At 50.0% G+C, this 13472-nt stretch overlaps 1 protein-coding gene across 2 annotated transcripts in view; it reads right to left on the bottom strand.

The window, feature by feature from the left end:
• Window positions 1-13472, bottom strand: part of AP2B1 (adaptor related protein complex 2 subunit beta 1) — a 58414-nt gene that overhangs the window by 36573 nt on the left and 8369 nt on the right. For both annotated transcript variants that reach the window (XM_080982877.1, XM_080982876.1), the window contains exons 5-9: window positions 12961-13206; window positions 5475-5665; window positions 3799-4020; window positions 1587-1707; window positions 195-290 (exon numbers count right to left, since the gene is read on the bottom strand). In XM_080982877.1, coding sequence (XP_080839003.1) covers window positions 195-290; window positions 1587-1707; window positions 3799-4020; window positions 5475-5665; window positions 12961-13206 — 876 coding nt within the window. The remainder of the gene's footprint in view (window positions 1-194; window positions 291-1586; window positions 1708-3798; window positions 4021-5474; window positions 5666-12960; window positions 13207-13472) is intronic.

The raw sequence follows: 13472 nt of genomic DNA, 5'->3' as shown, positions 1-13472 counted from the left end.
GGCCCCAGTGCAAATGCTGGCCAGCATCCAACCCACAACTCTGCAGCTCACCCACCGCCTGGTATTATAGAAATCAGAGCGGGATTCTCCGCAGGGGAGAGGTCATAGTTCAGCGGCAGAGCACCTGCTCTGCATGCAGAAGGTCCCCATTATACACCAAAGCAGAAACGGAGGGGGGGGGTCAGTTCACTTGCCTCCACCTTGATAGCACAGCGTCCAATGGCCCGCACTGCTTTGCGGACAAAATCGACATCCACCTCTGTGGCGTACTCCTTGAGCTCCGCCAGAACCTGTTGGAATCAGACAACGATATGTAGTAATGATAAAAAGGTAAAGGTAAAGGGACCCCTGACCATTAGGTCCAGTCGTGACCAACTCTGGGGTTTGCGGCGCTCATCTTGCTTTATTAGCCGAGGGAGCCGGCATACAGCTTCCGGGTCATGTGGCCAGCATGACTAAGCCGCTTCTTACGAACCAGAGCAGCGCACGGAAACGCCGTTTACCTTCTCGCCAGAGCGGTGCCTATTTATCTACTTGCACTTTGACGTGCTTTCGAACTGCTAGGTTGGCAGGAGCAGGGACCAAGCAACGGGAGCTCACCCCGTCACGGGGATTCGAACCCCCAACCTTCTGATTGGCAAGTCCTAGGCTTTGTGGTTTAACCCACAGCGCCACCCGTGTTCCTGTAGTAATGGTAATGATCACTTAATAATAAGTAAAATTTATAGTTGCACCCTCTCCCCTGCTTTGACCCAATCAATGGAATTTCCATCTTCCTTCTATTTTTTAAAAAAGTCACTGGCTGGGAACTTTGACAGGGGCGGGCTTTGGCCTTTCAAATTTCAGCAGCACCCTGTGTGAGCACAAACGTCAGCTGCCCGCCACCTCTCACCTTCCGTTCTGCTCAATTCATTACATCATAGTTGTGACGCTCTGTGGCGTCCCCTAGGCTTGGCGCCTAGTGCGGAGGAACCAGTCATGCTGAATCAGCCTCTGGCTTTTATGAAGACTCTGTTCAGGCTACTTCCTTGGGATGGGCAGCTTTGCTGGTACCTCAGTCTAAGCCCGCCCTGTCAGAGGATGCAGCCCTACCGCCATCCTCTGACTCAGAGGAGGAGTCCCCTGAAGTGCCTCTGCCTCCCTGGTCTTGCAGAAGCCAAAGGCTGCGGAAGACAGGCCAGATCCAACAGGACTCCGCTCCCTCGTTTGTCACCTGGGGGCACCCAGACTGCCTCAGACTCCAAAAGACAGAAGGCTCACTCCATCAGCTTTGCCGAAAGCCCAGCTCCATCAGGCATCTCTTACGCTGAACTGTGCCACCCGCTCATTATAAGAACAACCTTTTAAGAATTGGTGCCCGGTGTTGATTTTTCTTCTTCTTCCCTCCCTGTCCCTTTTCCTTGTGTGCTGTGTTGTTTTACGTTGCAAGCCTGTAGTTCCTAGCGAGGTTAGTGGAGAAGCAATCTTGTAATGATATTAATTGCAGATTGCAGCTTCCCATGTTTGTTATTCTGTAGAACACACACACACACACACACACACACACACACCCCAAGTCAGGTATCCCCTGGCCCCCCAGAGCTGACCTGAGCAATGTTGGCCTGCGATGCCAGGCGGATCATGATGTCCAGTTTCTCCAGCTTGACATAGATGGGGTCGTTGTACTTCACAAAGAACACCTTGATCTCCTGCTTCAGGATTTCAGGTCTGAGGAAGGGAATGCATGCACAATTTATTATTGTTGTTATTAACTTATCACCAGCCCTTCACCTCAAGGTCCCAGTCAAAGGCAACTATGTTCATCTCACTTTTCAGGCCAAGGGAGCTGGCATTTGTCCGCAAACAGCTTTCCAGGTCATGTGGCCAGCATGACTAAACTGCTTCTGGCATAACGGGACACCTGGCGAGTGTCAGAGCGCACAGAAACGCCTTCCCGTCGCAGCGGTACCTATTTATCTACTTGCACTGGCGTGCTTTCAAACTGCTAGGTTGGCAGGAGCTGAGGCAAAGCAACGGAAGCTCACCCCGCTGTGGGGATTTGAACCGCCAACCTTCCAATCGGCAAGCCCGAGGCTCAGCAGTTTAGACCACAGCGCCACCCACGTCCCTATCCCAGGATGGGTTACAACTGTTTAAAACACAACGTTTTACATGTGAACTGTATAGCTATTGTATGGAAATTAACAAGGGGACAATGAAAATGGATTCTTTGTGCACTAATGCTGGCTAAGAGACTGATACTAATGAATTGAAAGAATAAAGATATGATACCCTTTAATCAATGGACTGACAATATGACAACACCTGCAACTTATGAACGGACTGCTTACAGATGTAGACTTTGTTTGGATCAACATGACAACATTTGAAATGAGCTTATACAGAATGCAGAAGGCTATTAACAACCACATACCTAATAGGGTAATAACACTTTAGCAATCTATGTAAGAATGTCTGGTAGTATATTACGTTGCATTTTTGTATATATATTTTTCTCTTTCTTTTTTCTCCCCACCTTACCCCTTTTTTCCTTTGTGATTGAATTTTTTTTCAATAAAAATACTAACATTTAAATAATACATTTAAAACAACTTACAATCACAAAAACAGGGTGGCTCCTAAAAATACACATCTCACACACAGCAGGTGCCTTAAACAGGGATGACGTCAGGCTGTGTGAACAACCGCCCCACCCGCTTAGCGACTCCTCGTAAAGAGGCAAAGCCACTGCCAAAAGCTGGGATGCGTGCATGTCTCTGTCACCAAGAGGGAGCCACTCCATCAGGCTTTATTTGAGAGAGGAAAGATAAATGATTTAAATCCCCACTCAGACTTGAAGCTCACTGGGTGTGACCTTGGAGGGGCAGGGTATCAGTCACTGCTTCTCAGCCTAGCCTACCTCACAGGGTTGTTGTGAGGATAGGAAAAAAGAACCATGGATCTACCTAGAGCTCCTTGGGGAATAAGGTGGGCTAGAAATGCAATCGCTGTATTTTTCGCTCCATAAGGCGCACCAGACCATAAGGCGCACCTAGTTTTGGGAGGAGGAAAACAAGAAAAAAAATTATGAATCCCAGAAGCCAGAACAACAAGAGGGATCTGGCTTCTGGGATAGCCTCTGGCTGTTCTGGCTTCTGGGATAGCTGCGCCAAGCCTCTTCAGGGCAGTGGGATGAAGGCTTCCCCGACCCGAAGAGGCTGTGCATCGCTAAGGCAGAAGAAGAAGAAGAAGAAGAAGAAGAAGAAGAAGAAGAGGAGTTTGGATTTGATATCCCGCCTTTCACTCCCTTTAAGGAGTCTCAAAGCGGCTAACATTCTCCTTTCCCTTCCTCCCCACAACAAACACTCTGTGAGGTGAGTGGGGCTGAGAGACTTCAAAGAAGTGTGACTGGCCCAAGGTCACCCAGCAGCTGCATGTGGAGGAGCAGAGACGCGAACCCGGTTCCCCAGATTACGAGACTACCGCTCTTAACCACTACACCACACTGAAGCCAGGAGAGGCGCTTTGCTGAAGGGGCGCTGCGCAGAAAGAGAGAACTGCGCAGCGCCCCTTCAGCCAAGCGGGAGGAGGAACGGAAGGAGCCCCTTCCGTTCCTGCTCCGGCTTCGCAGGAGAGGCGCTATGCAGAGAGGGAGAACTGTGCAGCATCATTCGCTCCATAAGACGCACTCACATTTCCCCTTACTTTTTAGGAGGAAAAAAGTGCGTATTATGGAGCGAAAAATACGGTAACTGATTGGCCACAAAGAAGGGAGGCAGCCGTCCAGGTGGAAGAGTTTCCCCAAGCTGCCCCTCTAACCTTTTCTGCACGATCAGGTTGATGTTCCTCAGGGCGACATACTGGACCTCGGGCTCCCCGGACAGCAGGGTGACCAGCGGCGGGGCCAGCTTCTTCAGCAGCATGTTGTAGTAGTCAGAATCCTTGGGGAGGAGCTCCAGGAACTTCATCAGCACCTTGACAGCCGACAGCACCACGGCGGAGTTGGCGTGAGAGAGGCGGGGAGTGACTCGCTCACAGATGCTGCCGGGGGGGAGACAGGAAGGGGGCCGAGATTCAGGATACACCCGGAAAACGCTGGGAGTAACTCAACATAGTGCTAAGTTAAGTTCCTGAAGGGTGTACAAGTCGGGCTAGCAGGACGGCAAGAGGAGAGGCAGGAAGACAGCGAGGTTCTTGCACCGGGTTGCACCAATAGCCCTGACACTTCCTGTTGCACAGCCAGCTTTCTCCAGCCCTTTAACTAGAAGCCTGCCTCAATGCACCTCAACAGTTGCATTTTGAAGCCTGCAAGTTTGGCAAACCAAGTTGATGGGACTATGCCGAAATGGCAAAATTAACTGGGAAGCTCGGGAATCAGGAAGACGGGAAATTTTAAAAAGAAGGGGAAATGTTCATAATGTCTATACAAAATCATTGTAAGCTGGTCGAAACACTAGCAGGGTTTTAAATACACTTGTAACAAGAATGTATAGATAACCTAGGAAGATGAAAAAAATGGAGAAGTATTGATATGCAGCTGAAAACAGAATCTAAAGGACCCATGGAAGGGATGGGGGGAAGTCAGGAGATTCAGAGCAATCTCGATATTTGGATTTTGAATTGTTTTATGTTGTATGCTTATATTTTTGAAAATCAATAAAAAAGATTGTAAAAAGGAAACCTGTAAGTTTACAGAGCTACAGGGGTTTCACATCCCATTATTACCGTATTTTTCACCCCATAGGGCGCACCGGCCCATAGGGCGCACCTAGTTTTTTTTGGGGGGGGGAATAAAGGAAAAAAATTATTTCCCCCCCAGGCACGGGGCTGGGGCGGGGGAAGCCTGAGCTTCCCCCGACCCCAGCCCGCAGAACAGGCTGCTATCCGCAAGCCTTGGGAGCCCGGCGGGAACTCTCGCGGGCTCCCAAGGCTTGCGGATAGATTCCTGAAGCCTGGAGAGCGAGGGGGGTCGGTGCGCACCGACCCCTCTCGCTCTCCAGGCTTCAGCGAAAGCCTGCATTCACCCCATACACACATTTCCCCTTCATTTTTGGAGGGGAAAAAGTGCATCCTATAGGGCGAAAAATACGGTATTTATAGCAAATACCACCAACAAAAATGTGAAATTGACAGGTCAATTTTTACGGTGATTTGAAATCTGAACTTGAACCCCCTTAATATGTTGGCAGCCTTCTTTCCTGACGTTCCCTCTCCTTTCTTTAAGTTAATTATCTTATTTTTATTTTGCTTTTCTTATTTTAAAAGGCAAGTCATATGAAGTGAGAGACTGCGTTTCAGCTGCTGACATCCTCCATGGCTATTTCCATGCTTTCCCCAGTGTCTGTTACAAGAATCCTGCAGCAAGGTGCTCCACAAGTCAAATGTATATTACTCTAGAGGCGTCACATGCCTCTGCCCACAGATGTGAAGCTGCTGAGCCAGGAGGAAGCAAGTGGAGCTAAGGGACAGGGGTCTGCAACCCGAGGCCCACATACCTCTGGGCTTCACGGTCATCCTTTGGGTTGTAGTTGGAGAGGCAGTCCAAGATGAAGATCTGTCCCCACTCAGTGCACTCGTTCAGAGCAGTGAGCAGCTTATTGATGTTCTGGGGATTCAGGTCCAGCAGGTTGCTGTTCGGGTGAGATTCACTGATTTCGGACAATGCAGCTACAGCGTTGGCCACCACCTGCAAGAGGGAAGGGGAAAGGAAAAATCCATGCTTTCGAAATCTTGGCTGAGATTTTGTGGGGGCGTTTTAATGCAGAACCAAAGGGCTAAACTTGGAATTATATAAAGAAGCAAGATAGTCTCTGAGCATATACAAAGCAATTATGCACACCAGCAAAACTCCAAGTAAAACCAGTCCACAGTTATCTGGGAGTAGAATTGGGGCTGACCATTTGTGACCCTCGACCTGATCTCACAGGATCCTCAACCTAATTTCATGTGGGTGGCAGAGAGAGAGAGAGAGAGAGAGAGAGAGAGAGAAAGGTGGTTCCACTCAGGGTGCTGTAATGGTTAAGAGTGTCAGACCAGGACCTGGGAGACCAGGGTTCAAATCCCGACTCGGCCATGCAACTCACTAGGTGAGCTGGGCCAGTCCCTGCCTCTCTCAGACCAAACCTCTCTCACAGGGGTGTTGTAAGGACCATCGTTTTCAATACAACCCTCGCTGCAAGCCTGGCAAATCTGGAACAATCCTCAATGTTCAAATAACACAAATATTCTTCCTTTATGCAAAGGCAACATTTGTTCTCCATTTTTTTCCTTTCACTATTTGGGCTTTGTTACTTAACCCATATGGAACTGTGCTTATTCTACATGCCCCCTTTACGGTTTCATTTTTTTATCTGTTAATTTTCTTCTGTTGCTATATAACAGTCCTGTCTGTTTTATATGCATTATAACATAAAATACAATTTAAAAAAAATCTTTGCAAAAAAAAAAAGTGGGCTTGAGCCCCAGAACCTCTATTTAAAAATAAAAATAAAAATTAGCCCCAAACATGTGGAAGGAGCAGCATTCTTGGCTCCCTAAGCATTGTTATTTTTTAATTCCAAAGAGTGCCAGCTCAGAGTGACGTGGGTTTGTGTGTGAGAGAGAAACTGGGGACGTGAACGATCCTTCACTGCCAATTCAGCAGTGAATAAAATGACTTAATGAACAAGGGGGTGGGGGGTGGAAGGGAGAGGAGGGAGAAAGAAGCCTGTCTCTCTCCATCAAGCAGAGAAGGGGAAAATGTGATAGACGGGGAAAGCAGGAGGGGATCCGGGACACCAGGAGGAAGAGCAATTAGATTACTTTTGTTATTATCCAAGGCTAATTGGAAATTAAACCAAGTGTGGAATGTGGCTAATGGAGGGGAATGCGCCTGCCATTTAGAGGCCCTGAATCTTAGACTCAGCCGCCTGTTAAGTGCCAGGAAGGGAAGGAGGTGGATGGAGGCAGCACCAGGAGGTGGAGGAGGAAAGATGGTTAGGGAGAGGGTGGCAAATAAAGGTGAGGTTGGCTCTCCGGTGCTGAGCAGCACATAAACACCCTTCTGCTGCCTTAGACAGAGCCTGTTCATCTCAGCATCTATGCTGCCTGGCAGCCCTTCTCCAGGGTGCCAGGGAGGGAGTCTTTCCCAGCCCTCTCTGCAGATGTCACCAGGGACTGGACCCCAGGGCCTGCAAAGCCCCTGAACTATGGTCCTTCCTCTGAAAATGAAGTGTGACGCTAGTCCTCATGTTTCTGCATAATGGGAATGTAGGAAGCTGCCTCGTACCAAGTCAGACCATGGGCTCCATCTAGCCCAGCGCTGTCTACACTGACTGGCAGCAGCTCTCCGCTATATTTGCAGATGAAATGAAATGAGGCCAAGTGGCAAAGAAGTCATTTCGAGCTCTTTGGCCCACAAAACGTTTTAGCTCATGTGAGATTCTTTTTCCAAGATTTGCCAAGTCTTAGGATACTAAAATAGCCCGGATTATTGAGCTCAAAAGTCTTCCAAAGCTTAGCGATTGCAGCCCGGAGAGCAGTCAAAAGATGCCAGACGAGGTCTCCATCTGAATCTACAAATTCAGAAGAGGCAAGCCAGGGAAGGAGGGAGTGAATCCTTTTCCAATGAGATCTCAGAAAATGCTTTTGTCCAGAACCTGCTGGTGCCATCGCTGCGCCCTGATGCTTGCCAGAATGGATGGGATCTGCAATCCAACAATATCTGGAAAGAGGCCCACACTGCTCTCCTGGATTTGGAGCCGTGCTGTTTTTTGGCATCGGTTTTGCTTCTTTTTTTTACAGCAGAGAAGAAAAAGAAAAGCAGGAGGGTGGAAAAGTAAAGGTTTTCACTTAAAATAATAATAATGTGGCAGTCAACAAAGGATGTCGAAATGATTCTGGGAAAGGAGGGGGGGGAGAGAGAAAAGATCACAGCAGCAAGAAGAACAGAACATGCCAGACAATGGACCCCTTGCAAAGAGCTGCTTTCGTTTGGCGTTAAAAATAAGAGCGGCAGAAGTGAAAGGTTAAGGGGGTGCGTTTGACTGTTTTGTTCTGCAGCAGATCTGCAGGTGGGGGAACAGGGACGGGGAGGGTTCAACAGCCTGCCCACGGCTACCTAGGGACTCACCACACTGCGTCTTTGTACCAGAGGGGAGAGGAGGTCAGGTATAACCCCCCTCCCCGACCAGGCAGCCACCTCCAGTTCCTCAGATTTCAGAACATGCCCACGCCCAAAGTGGGAGGAATAGCCACAAGTGATCTATTTCCGGTAGGACCTAGGAATCTAGAGAGCCAGTGTGGTGTAGTGGTTAAGAGTGGTAGTCTCGTAAGTCTGGGGAACCAGGTTCGCGTCTCCGCTCCTCCACAAGCAGCTGCTGGGTGACCTTGGGCCAGTCACACTTCTTTGAAGTCTCTCAGCCCCACTCACCTCACAGTGTGTTTGTTGTGGGGGAGGAAGGGAAAGGAGAATGTTAGCCGCTTTGAGACTCCTTAAAGGGAGTGAAAGGCGGGATATCAAATCCAAACTCTTCTTCTTCTTCTTCTGTTTTGAAACAAGCCAGGCCTTCTGGTCTGCTTGGTCCAGCATGATCACTCTGACTGCCAACAATTCAGGATCTCGGGCAGAGAGATAAGGACATAGGAAGAACCTCTTGGATGAGGTCAATGGCCCACCTAGTCCAGCATCCTCTTCTCACAGTAGCAAGCAAGACCTGAGCACAGCAGTCCTCTCCCCTCCTGCGTTTTCCAGCAACTGGTATTCTGAAGCATCGCTTCCTCAAACTGTTTAGGCAGAGCACTGCCATCGCGGCCAGCAGCCATCCATCAAAGAATCACAGAGCTGTAGAGCTGGAAGGGACCCCGCGGGTCATCAAGGGCAACCCCCCGCAATGCAGAAATCTTAACGCGCAGTCCCTCATCCAATCTGAAACCGTTATCAGACCCTGCTTAGCTCTGCAGATGTGCTAGAGGTTTTCTTGTTTCTGTCTAATCCTTTAAAGTGGCCCATCATCAAAGAAAGTCAAACAAGGAAGTCCCTGGAATTGCACTGCCGGCCCCCCCACCCTACGGCCCCCTCCAGCTAGAACAAAACTGCATCTCCTGCCTTGTGCTGCCCCCTTGTGGCTCATCTTCCACAGCTACAGGAGAAACGGTCCAAAGTGCATCCGGCTTTCGGGAACCAGTTGCAGACTCTGACAAGGAAGACTTGGGTTATAGACAAGGGCCTCCATTGACCCCCTGGGGCTTCCCAGCCTTCCTGCTGCTATGTTGTTTGCTCTCCGCATGAGGGGTGCAACCCGAGGCCTTCTCCTTTTTCTCTTGGAAGCTGGTGTGGCACAGCGGATAGCAGAATGGGCCACCAATCAGAACACACATGCCCTCCCCTAAAGTACATTTCGCTTCTGGCAAACCGCGTCATTTCTCATGCACAACATGGGAAATAATAATACTGGCCCAATTCACAAGGCCGTTTCAGGGATTCCAATAGGATGAGGTTCGCAATAGGCTTTGGATGCTCAAAAACACTAGATAAAGAACACTCTCGCCCTTCTCTGGCCATCTCTCATTCCCCCCGGGGCTTCTGTGACATCACTGCAGTTCAGCCAATGGGGAGACACAAATCCCCAGGTGTCAGAGCTGCTTCCAGATCCTAGCTCACAGAGGATCACGCTAGCCAGCGATCATTAAATAAAAGTCTTTATTGAGTTACAGTTTCCATTCTCAATCTGCTGCGTGCAACTCTACGTCTCATGGTTAGATCGGCGAAGCTCCGTCTGAGTCTCCGCCCCTTGTACACCAACTTAATATCCTAGCCCTGCTCCACCTTTTCCGCCTGACTGTTCTTCTCTGGGTCCCTCTGCCCCCCGGGGTCTCTTCCTTCCGGGATTCTTCTGACGCCGACCCCCCGGACCCTCCTGTCTCCTTGCGCCGGGCTTTAGGACCTGGCTCCCTTTCCGGGCTGCCTACTGCGCCACCTTCCTGTGCATTTGAACTTGGCGCGCACGCCAAACCTTCCACCTTCCGTCTGACCGTTTCTTCGCTCCCCGATGGAGGTGTGGCCACTCCTGACTCGTGCCCTCCCCCCTGTTGTGAGCTGCCAGCGCTTGATCCCTGGCGCCCTTCCTCTTCCCTGCTCTCTGGCGGTGACGCTGGTCCCGATTTCCAACTGCTCCCCTCTGAGTCCCCTCTGGCTCTATCTTCCTGGGGTGTCCCCCTAGGCTCCCCCCTTGCCCTGGCCACTGGTGCTCCTTTCTGTGAATCTTCTGATTCACTGGAAAGACTCGGAGATCTCGGGTCGTCGTCATCACTCATCTTTTCTTCTGCCTCCTCCCCCTCGCTCTCTGTTTCCTCCCTTGCCCTTGCCTCTGCTCCTGAACCCCTGACACCAGGTTTTAACAGTCAACCTGTGCTCACTTCACAAGCTTCACCTTTTCAAGTTGCTGGTATGTTGTTGTTGTTGTTGCTGCTGTTGTTATTCATTAAATTAATATCCCAACCTTTCCTCCGAGGAGCTTAAAGTGGCATACATTGTTCTCTCCCCTCCCATCATACCCTCTGAACACTCTTGTGAGGCAGGCAAGGCTAAGATAGGCAGACAGAGACTGACCTAAGGTTACCTTGTAAGCTGTAAAGCTCAGAGAAAATTTGGGCCTCAGTCTCCCTCTTCTCATTCCATCACTCTAACCGCTCTACCACACTGCTGCTTTCAGCAAAATGACTGAATCCCCTGCACTCAACCTGCAAAACGTCCACATTCTCAGCTTTAATAGGACGCTTCCGTCTTTCGCAATGCCCAAAAATTGAGTCCCCACAGGACCGCAACACAGATTTTCACCTTTTTGCTGTAGGATTTTTGTCTTGGCATTTCGGGGGTTGTATATAAATAGGGCTTTTTTAACCTGGTGACAGTTAAATAAAGACTTAAGACATAGAAAAGGCATTCTTTTTACACTCCCCAACATAAGGAGACAGTTGCTTTGGCGAGAACACTGCGTCTCTGAGAAACCATCAATATTCATGGGAGGAGGTCTGAACAGAACCAGCTTGGAATGCTGCCTTTCAAAAGCCAGAAAGGCATCTAATTTCCTAGCAAAGGGCTGGCCGGGGGGAGAGAAGCAGCAGCTTCCAGCAAAATGTGAGGGCAGCAAAGTCAGACACTTTCGGAGCCATTGTCTCAGGAAAAGCCAGAAGATCAAATTCATAAGAGATCGTCCTGAGGTTCCTTGTTTGTGGAAGGGACTCTGGCACTTGGCCAGCAAATACATCACTATCAAGAGAGGCTCAAGCCGGCGGGATTGGCATTCCGGTCCATTTGTTCCATTACGGGCCCAGAAAGTGGGAAACCCGGACAATGGCACAAACACCCCAGGATGAACGGGCTGCAACCAGATGTCACCTCCACCACCACCAACTACGCGCAACAAGAAAGGGAGAGGAGGTTTGGGAATCTGTTCTCGATGGCAATTCTGGCCCTAACTTGCTTTGACTGGCCTGGTCAGAACTGGATGTATTTGAAGCTAGTAACCTAACATGGTGAGTTATCAGGAGCCTTCAAGGCAGGGCATTAGAAAAGTCTGCCCACAGCAGCTGCATTCAGCCCTTTGGGGAGACCTTAGAGGCTAGGCCTTTAGATAATCCAGACCAGCCTTCCCTGCAGATGTTTTAGACTACAAACCGCCCTCCTCGCCAATCTGGATATAACCTGCCCGGAGAAGGGTGCTCTCTGCTTACCTGCTGGTCATCTCAAAGGCTTGTTTCCTGCCACAGATGATTACCCAAATGAACACATGAGAGTCTGGTAAATTGGAGATGATCCCAAAAATCTGACAGCCTGTAAGCAGGGACTCTGCACACAGACCAACTATGACCTGTGTACACGCATCAAGATTTGGAGATTACGGGGTTGACTAAAGGCCCCACCACCAAACGCCCAAATGTAAAGTTCCCTGGTGTTGGGGGATTAATTCTGTTTGCCAGCAGGGGTGGGCAGGCATCTATCTCAGCACCCCATGGTAGATGAGATCATGACCAACCAACGCCATCACTGACTCCCCAAATCCCTATGGGGATTCAATCTACTTGACCCTACTGGAACAAGAGCACTTCTCCCTGGTCCTAACCCAGAAGAGCTGGCAGCTGCCATCCCAGTTGGCAGAAGGCGCCCCTGTAGAGACATCCTCATAACTTTTGAAGACACACCTGTTCAGACAGGTAGGCCCCTGATCTCTCAACCTGTGTCTGCCATGTTGCTTTAATACGATCGTTTCTATCGCATCTTTTCATTATGGGTGTTTACGTTCTAATATTTCACATGGGATTGTTCTACTGATAACCAGCAGCCACACATCGGACCTCACTTGTGAATTCTAAGGGGCAAGGAAACTTGTGCAGTTTCAAAACCAGTGGTTAAAAATCAGTGCTGTCTATCATCTTAATTCAAAATGGTCTCCGCCCGTACCCAAACAGTCAAAAACCTCCTCCTTGGTCTCAGGAACCATAATGTAAAATGGTTCTCCAGCTGTTGTTGGACTACAACTCCCATCATCCCTAGCTGGCAGGACGAGTAGTCAGGTGGTGATGGGAATTGTAGTCCAAAAACAGCTGAAGACCCACGTTTGGGAAACCCTGGCCTACATTGACCAACAGTGGCTGTCCAGGATTTCAGACGCAACTCTTTTCAAACCTGGACCCAAGCATGATTCTAGTTCTCATTGTTCTGAGTAAAGGCTTGAAACAGGAACATAGGAAGTTGCCTTGTGCTGAGTCAGACCAGTGGTCCATCTAGCTCAGCACTGGCCACAATGACCGACAGGGTTTCAGACATCCCCACTTGGAGATGCCACTGGGGACCGATCCTGAGGCCTTCTGCACGGAATGCAGGTGCTCTGGCGCTGAGCTACACAGCGCCACAATCCTGCGCACATACACACTTGCGTTAGCCGAGAAACATTATGCCAAGCATCAAGGAAGCGTCCCCTGCGGGAGGAGTACTTTATTTACCATGGGATTGGAGTCTGCAATGAGGTCGCGAAGGGAGTCCAGGAAGCCCTGGTCCTCCACCATCTGGGCATTGATGTCATGCAGCTTGGCCACGCAGACGGCCGCCGTCTTCCGCACGTAGGGGTCCTCGTCCTTCAGGCACTTGCGGAGCGGCTCACACAGGTACTCGGTAATTTTGTCCACGCGGATGCAGCCCATGGTGCGCACCGCCAGCGCACGGATGAGTGGGTTGGGGTCTTCGCAGTCCTGGGGGGGGGGGGAGAGAAGCAGGTCGTCACAAAGGTGTTCTGTGCAGTTTCACTCCCCCAGAGCGAGAGAGTTTGAGTCCCGCCACTTCCTGGGACGCAATCAAGTTGCTTCAGGGCTGGACTGCTGCAATGTGCTCTATGTGGGGCTTCCCTTGCGCTTGGCCTGGAAGCTGCAGCGAGGGTGGGATGCTGCGGCACGACTGCTGGCAGGAGTGAGGCCATGTCAACATGCAACGCCTCTGCTCAGAGAATGGCACTGGCTGC

This window comes from Podarcis pityusensis (genome assembly GCF_964106645.2).
Source record: "Podarcis pityusensis genome assembly, chromosome: 15".
Taxonomy (NCBI): Eukaryota; Metazoa; Chordata; class Lepidosauria; order Squamata; family Lacertidae; genus Podarcis; species Podarcis pityusensis.
Note: the sequence above shows the minus strand (reverse complement) of the source record. Positions and strands in the feature narration are given on the sequence as shown.